This window comes from Bos mutus, chromosome 18, assembly GCF_027580195.1.
Source record: "Bos mutus isolate GX-2022 chromosome 18, NWIPB_WYAK_1.1, whole genome shotgun sequence".
Classification (NCBI taxonomy): domain Eukaryota; kingdom Metazoa; phylum Chordata; class Mammalia; order Artiodactyla; family Bovidae; genus Bos; species Bos mutus.
In genome coordinates this window covers 48,151,525-48,158,505 of record NC_091634.1, presented here as the reverse complement: position 1 = coordinate 48,158,505, position 6,981 = coordinate 48,151,525, and the positions used below count along the sequence as shown (strand labels likewise).

The 6,981-nt window shown below is 53.3% G+C and overlaps 1 protein-coding gene and 1 non-coding gene across 2 annotated transcripts; both read left to right on the top strand.

Moving 5' to 3' along the window:
- Window positions 1–4,727: 4,727 nt before the first annotated feature.
- RPL13 (ribosomal protein L13) lies at window positions 4,728–6,981 on the top strand. The gene is made up of 6 exons (XM_005892393.2): window positions 4,728–4,839; window positions 5,015–5,135; window positions 5,235–5,376; window positions 5,577–5,750; window positions 6,221–6,277; window positions 6,798–6,981. The coding sequence occupies exons 2-6, from the start codon at window positions 5,032–5,034 to the stop codon at window positions 6,954–6,956; spliced, it is 636 nt and encodes a 211-aa protein (XP_005892455.2). The 5' UTR covers window positions 4,728–4,839; window positions 5,015–5,031; the 3' UTR covers window positions 6,957–6,981.
- Window positions 5,438–5,521, top strand: LOC138991865 (small nucleolar RNA MBII-202). The gene has a single exon (XR_011467763.1). It is a non-coding gene; the product is annotated as a small nucleolar RNA MBII-202 (small nucleolar RNA).

Here is a 6,981-nt window from a genome sequence, read left to right as displayed (position 1 = left end):
CCCAGGGCTTGCCAGGGAGTGGGCTCATGGGAGCCCAGCAAGGGGAGGCCGATGGAACAGTGCTCTGATGTACAGAAATGAGTTGTCACAGGTGACGTCACCTCCTGGTCCTTAAGACACAGGAGAGCCCTGGGAGTGGGGCCTCAGCCGTCCCTGCTGCTCCTCACGCCTCCCTAAGGGGCTCCTGGGGGTGGAGGTTCTCCCACAGCAGCTCAAGGCCGCCAGAGCAGCCAGACCACTGGGCAACCTACTCTGCCCAGCAGAGTGGATATGGCATGGCCTGACAGCAGTTTCTGGAACTGTCTCGGAGTCAGGTGTGTGAGGGCTCCTTGCTGAGACAGACATTAAGTGAACATACATTTAACACATCAGAGCCCAGAAGACAAAGAATATTGGAAGAATTAAGAGCTCTCACATCATAATGCAAGTTGTTTTCCAATCTGATCTATGCTCAAATAAACACAATTTTTTTTGGTTACACTTCTTGTTTTTAAAATTTTTTGTTGAAGTCCGTTGTATTAATGCCAGATGTACAAGACAGTGGTTCATATTTGTATGTACTGGGAGATGATCACAATTAACATTTGTCACCATACACAGAGAAGATTTTCTTGTGATGACTACTTTCAAGATCCACTCTCTCAGCAACTTTCATATAAGACATCTGTGTTACAGTAACACACTGCCAGGTGGTCACTGACGTGAGGTGTTCCTCATGTAACAGCAATTGCCCAGCCTCTTATCAGGTTTACATATTGGCTCTGATGGATGTGAGAGCTGGACCATAAAGAAAGCTGAGCACCAAAGAACTGATGCTTTTGAACTGTGGTGGAGAAGACTCTTGAGAGTCCCTTAGACTGCAAGGAGATCAAACCAGTCAATCCTAGAGGAAATCAACACTAAAATATTCATCGGAAGGACTGATGCTGAAGCTGAAGCTCCAGTATTTTGGCCACCTGATATGAAGAGCTGACTCATTGGAAAAGACCCTGATGCTGGGAAAGATTGAAGGCAGGAGGAGAAGGGGATGACAGATGATGAGATGGCTGGATGGCATCACCGACTGAATGGATAGAGTTTGAGTAAGCTCTGGGAGATGGACAGGGAAGCCTGGGATGCTGCAATCCATGGAGTGGCAGGGTCAGACACGACTGAGCAACTGAACTGACTGGAGATTTGAGAGGCCGAATGGTTGAGTTCTGTGGTGAAGCACTAACATCAACCTGTCCCTACTGAGTTAGTAGGTTCCTGCTTTTCCTAATTCAACCAATGGTTCATATTGAGGACACTGTTAGTGTGCTAGTTTCTGCAAAGTGCTATAGGAACATGCCTTTTTTTGTGTGTCAAAACAATAAAAACACATTGCTGCTTTGAGATTAATGTTTTAAATTAATTATTATTATCGGGCTCCCCAGAATTGGGCTCCCCAGATGGCACTAGTGGTAAAGAATATGCCTGCCAATTCAGGAGACATGGGTTTGATTCCTGGGTTGGGAAGATCCCCTGGAGGAGGATAGAGCAACTCACTCCAGTATTCTTGGCTGGAGAATCCCATGGACAGGTGAGCCTGGTGGACTACAGTCCACAAGGCTGCAAAGAGTCAGACATGACTGAGTGACTTGGCACACACACATCGTTATTATTTTGGCTGCACTGCACAGCTTGTGGGATCTTAATTCCCCAACTAGGGACTGAACCCGGCCAGGGGTGAAAGCACAGCATCCTAATCACGAAAGCCCAGGGAATTTCTTGAGATTAACTTTTAAAATCAAGACTGTGGGACCTTCCTGGTGGCCCCGTGATTAGGAATCCACCTGCCAATGCAGGGGACACAGGTTTGATCCCTGATCCAGGACGACACCACATGCCACAGAGCAGCTATGCACGTGTGCCACAACTGAGCCTGTGCTTGAGCCCAGGAGCCACAACTGCTGAGCCCGCACACCCCAGAGTCGGCGCTCCACAAGGCAAAGCCTGCGCACGGCAATGAAGAGCAGGCCCTGCTCACTGCATCTAGAGAAAGCCTGCATGCAGCAGTGAAGACCCAGTGCAGCCAAAAGTAAATAAAAAACTTAAACAAATCAAGACTGTGTGTCAAAGGGCTTCAGGAGGTAGTGCTGACTGTCTTTGAGGTCGACTCTGAAGCACCAGCTGGAGGGGGGCCAGTCAGGTGAAGGTGTGGGGCAAGCAGACCCCTCTGAGTAACTGGAGCACAATGACAAGGAAATTCTGGGAAGCCCTGTGTACCCCACCCCTCCAGGTCCTCCTCCAGAAACTTTGTGCCCAGTGAGCACTGAGTCCAGCGCCACTGGCCAGTCCTTTCAGTGGCCCTTGCAGGCCCCAGACTGGGAAAAAGCCCCTTGGCAGAGTTGTGCTGTGGAGTTCTGTGCCAAGCGGGGAGGGGCTTGTCCTGTAGCTGAAGACTTTTACAACCTTGAGCAAACAAGTGTTTGCATCAGAAGGACTCCTGCTCACTTCTTCAGTCTTCCCAACTGGGAAGCTCAGCAGGCTCTCAGCACTCACATGGGAGCCTCGGGACTTGCTTTTCTGCATGTTCCCTAAGGACGCAAGTGTGAACTATTCAGGTGTTGAAAAAATGTGTTGGGTTGCTGGGCTGTGTGCAGCAGACTGAGGTCCTCAAGCTACAGCTTCACCTTCTCACCATTAACTCCAGACTTCAAATCTTCCCCTGGTACCCCAGCAGCACCCTGACTATGAGCAGATGAGCTGCACGAGTCTGTGGGTCTGTCCAGAAGGAGAAGAGGATGGGGACTGTGTTCTCAATGAGAAGGATCCATGGCAGGATCACTGAAAAGTGTCTCAAAGACATGGGGTACTGCCTGATGCTCCAGAGGTTAAGAATCCACCCGCCAACACAGGGGACATTGGTTTGATCCCTGGGCACCTAGAGTTGGAGCACTGCAACTAGAGAAAGACTTTGTGCAGCCACAAAGACCTAGTACAGTCAAAAATAAAGTAAAATAATAAATCTTTAGTTAAAAAAAAAAAGACATGGAAGGTGAGGGCTAACACTGGATTGTGTCTGAAGAAATAAACCCCAGGCCAACGCAAGCGTTTCTTCAGCAAACATCTCCTACACAAACCCTCTGCTGCCAGAATGGAGTGTGGGTTCAGCTTCAACGGACAAAGTAATTTGTGAGGTGGATAATCCCTTGCTCTCTCCCTTCCTTCTCTCCTGCACTGCCTTCCCCACCCTGGCTCCTACCCTGTCACCTGGAAACAAAGTGGTGTGACCTTAACTTACCAAGAGCTGGGCACTGAGCTTTGTTCTGAGGCCTAAAAGGGCTCCCAGAAGCTTCTCCCATTTCACACCAATCACATGCCCAAAGTCTCTAGTACAAAAATTCTACTAGTATACTAGCTAACTCCACAGACACTTTCCTCTGGATCGTTGACCTTTCAGTTTAGCTGTCTGTGTCTACGTAAGGCTAGAGATTTTAAACATGACCCTATCTTCAGAGATAAGCACCACTTCCAAGTTTACTGAGAAGAGCTTTCTTGCATTTGCTAACAACTGTCATCAAAGCAAGGCTGGTACTGCCCTTGCTTCACAGCTGCTGCTGTTGTTCAGTCACTCAGTTGCCTCCAACTCTTTGCCACCCCATGGCCTGCAGCACACCAGGCTTCCCTGTCTTTCACTACCTCCCAGAGTTTGCTCGAACTCATGTCCATTGAATCGGTGATGCCATCCAGCCATCTGATCCTCTGTTGCCCCCTTCTCCTCCTGCCCTCAATCTTTCCCAGCATCAGGGTCTTTTCCAATGAGTCGGCTTTTCACATCAGGTGGTCAAAGTATTGAAGTTTCAGCTTCAGCATCAGTCCTTTCAATGAATATTCCGGGTTGATTTGCTTCAGAGCTGAGCACACACCTACTAGGTATCAGGGCTCCAACCTTCCCCACAGCCTTGGCACTTGTGTTACACGCCTCCTCTGCCCTCAACATGTTCTGTCTACCCTACCGTAACCTTGTAATTCCTCACTGAGCCCCAACCTGATTTTTCTAGTACCCAAGGGTGTCTCAAGAGGGCACAAAGCTATCAGCATGAATATCAGCTACCTGTTTACTCAGTGCAGGATACAGGCCTCCGAATTTCTCATTTTCCGTTAGGAAACTCTTAACGGTGATCAGGTTTCGCGAGAGGAATCTTGGCGATTGCCGTGAGGGTATGAAAGGAAGGCGGTTGCTGGGCGAAAAGGCTTACACATGGCAGATGTGCTGGCGTCGTCCCAGGCTGACCCGGGAACAGGAAGGCGCCAGGGTCCAGGGGGCGGACGCCTGCCTGACTACTTGGTGTTTTTATGACGCTCATCTGCGTGGAAGGCAGTGTGCACAGCGGAGCGCCGGCCACCCGCGGCCGGCCACGGTTCCTAGTTCCACACTGCGGGCTACTCGCCACCAGCGGCCGGACCACAGACCTCTGTACGCCCAGGCTCCGGGCGACACGCTCGGGGCGCTCTGGACGCTCCTAAGTGCGCGCTCCGCCCACAAGGAGGGTGAGCGGACTCCACGCGGCGTCCGGCATTACAGCTTGGGACGCGGAGGGCGAGGCCTCCAGTGGCGTACTAGCAGGCTGGCAGGCCAGAGATTCGCCAGACCCAGACAACCGCTGTTCCCACAGCATGAACCACAAGAACGCCGGCAACAAAGCGCCATATCTGCCCGCGCCGCGAAGACTGCCGGGAAGGCATGGACGTCACTCTGTGGCCCTGGCTCTGATTGGTCACAAAGCTCTGACGCTTCTGATTGGCCGGGCCCACTACCATCCCAGGGTGCTCTGGGGCACTTCCTTCTTTCCCGGCCGTGAGCCCTCGGAGGAGGTGAGTATACGGGAGCTCGGCGCCATCGCTGTTATCCGATCCCATCTGGCTCCATCCGCCGTCCCCGGGGTATACCTGTCGCCAGCGGCGTCGGGCCTTGGCCCGTGCTCTGTGCGCGCGCCGACGGGACTCTGCTTCCAGACCTAACTCGCTCCCCGTCTTACCCGCTCGCCAGGCCTTTCGGCCGCAGCCATGGCGCCCAGCCGGAATGGCATGATCCTGAAGCCCCACTTCCACAAGGACTGGCAGCGGCGCGTGGCCACGTGGTTCAACCAGCCGGCTCGCAAGATCCGTAGGTGAGTGTCCGGGAGCGAGCGCGCCCTTCCAGTCCTCCGCGCGCCGGGCACGCTGCGGGAGGGCGGACAGTGACCCCCGCTCGGCTTCTCTCTGCGCAGACGCAAGGCCCGGCAGGCCAAGGCGCGCCGCATTGCCCCACGCCCCGCGTCCGGTCCTCTCCGGCCGGTGGTGAGATGCCCGACGGTCAGGTACCACACGAAGGTTCGTGCCGGCAGGGGCTTCAGCCTGGAGGAGCTAAGGGTGAGTGTCGACAGCCCGTGTTCTGAGACCCACTGGTTGTTCCTCGTGGCACATAGCCAAGTGATGACATTCTCCGGAATCGCTGCACTGCCATGATGAAAGTGCATTTGAACCCTTTTCCATCTGACGGCTGGGCCCTCCTGGTGTAGGGGGTGGGGGTCAGGGAGTTTTCGGGGCTTTAGCTGTTTCTGTCGGGGCAGGTGGCCGGCATCCACAAGAAGGTGGCCCGGACCATTGGGATCTCGGTGGACCCGAGGCGGCGGAACAAGTGCACGGAGTCCCTGCAGGCCAACGTGCAGCGGCTCAAGGAGTACCGCTCCAAGCTTATCCTGTTCCCCAGGAAGCCCTCGGCCCCCAAGAAGGGAGACAGCTCTGTGAGTAACCGGCTCCCACAGCGCCCAGCGGGATGAGGGTCTGGAGGTCTCACTGTGGGTCTAGCTGGGCTGCAAGGACAAAGTACCTGTCTGCAGCTTCCTATCTAAAGCAGGGTTGCCACGCAGAGGAGTAGAGAGAAGATAAATAATGTGGGAGAAAGCCTCTGAGGAGCCTCAAACTAATTGCATGAAATGTGGGGATTCACTAAGGGCAGGAGTTGGAGCCAGCTTTGTTAAAATTGAAAGTGTACTGCGTGTTAGTAATCTTTGTATGAGATCAGCAGTGCCCATCTATATGGGTTGCTGGCAGTCATTCTCCCTGCATCCCTGGTTGATGCGTGGGTGTCTCATCTGACCCTGCCTACCTTTACTCAATCGGGCAGGAATCCACAGGCCCTCAGGGGTGACAAGTTTGGGGCTCCTTGGGAGATGAGCTAAACTCACCTGACTCCCTTCTCATTGACAAACAGGCTGAAGAGCTTAAACTGGCCACTCAGCTGACCGGACCTGTTATGCCCATACGGAACGTAAGTGGGCATGTTGGGAGAACCATGGATCTGGGGTTGGATTGGAGGGATTCTGTGTGGCAGCCGGGGCCCATGTTGAGATTTACTGGTTTGTGAAAGACCTACCTGCCCTGAGGAGAGTCAGCTGCATCCAGACAGATGGGCTCCTTGAGGAAAGCTTAGTCGCCCTCAGTTGTTTCCCTCTATGTAGAGTCCTTTCCACTCCCTGATGTTTGGGAAGCCCAGGCTGGAGGCAGCTCTCCATGCATGTTTGGTGATCCTATAGCCTGACCAGCAATTGACAAGGCCCTTGAGGCTCCTGGGAGTGGGAGGTGGGGTGGGCCTGAGCCCCTACACCCACCTTGTGTCCAAGCCCCACCCACCCTTCACATAATTTGGGCTCTAGGTTCTGAGTTGGGGGTTACTTTGAACCAAGGAGGTACTGTCCTACTCTCTTGGTGGCCTCCAGTTAGCTTTACTCTGGGCGGATTCCCCTCCAAGGCCTCTCAGTTTGCTGACAGTTCGCTGGGCTCCCTTCTAGGTCTATAAGAAGGAGAAAGCCAGAGTCATCACAGAGGAGGAGAAGAACTTTAAGGCATTTGCCAGTCTCCGTATGGCCCGCGCCAATGCCCGGCTCTTTGGCATCCGGGCGAAAAGGGCCAAGGAAGCCGCAGAACAGGATGTTGAAAAGAAAAAATAAAGTGCTGTTGGCAACTTGTGATAAA

Coding starts and splice junctions, on each gene's coding strand:
- RPL13 (XM_005892393.2), top strand. CDS start 5,032: ATGGCGCCCAGCCGGAATGGCATGATCCTGAAGCCCCACTTCCACAAG. Junction 5,751..6,220: donor CCAAGAAGGGAGACAGCTCT/GTGAGTAACCGG, acceptor ATTGACAAACAG/GCTGAAGAGCTTAAACTGGC. Junction 6,278..6,797: donor CTGTTATGCCCATACGGAAC/GTAAGTGGGCAT, acceptor GCTCCCTTCTAG/GTCTATAAGAAGGAGAAAGC.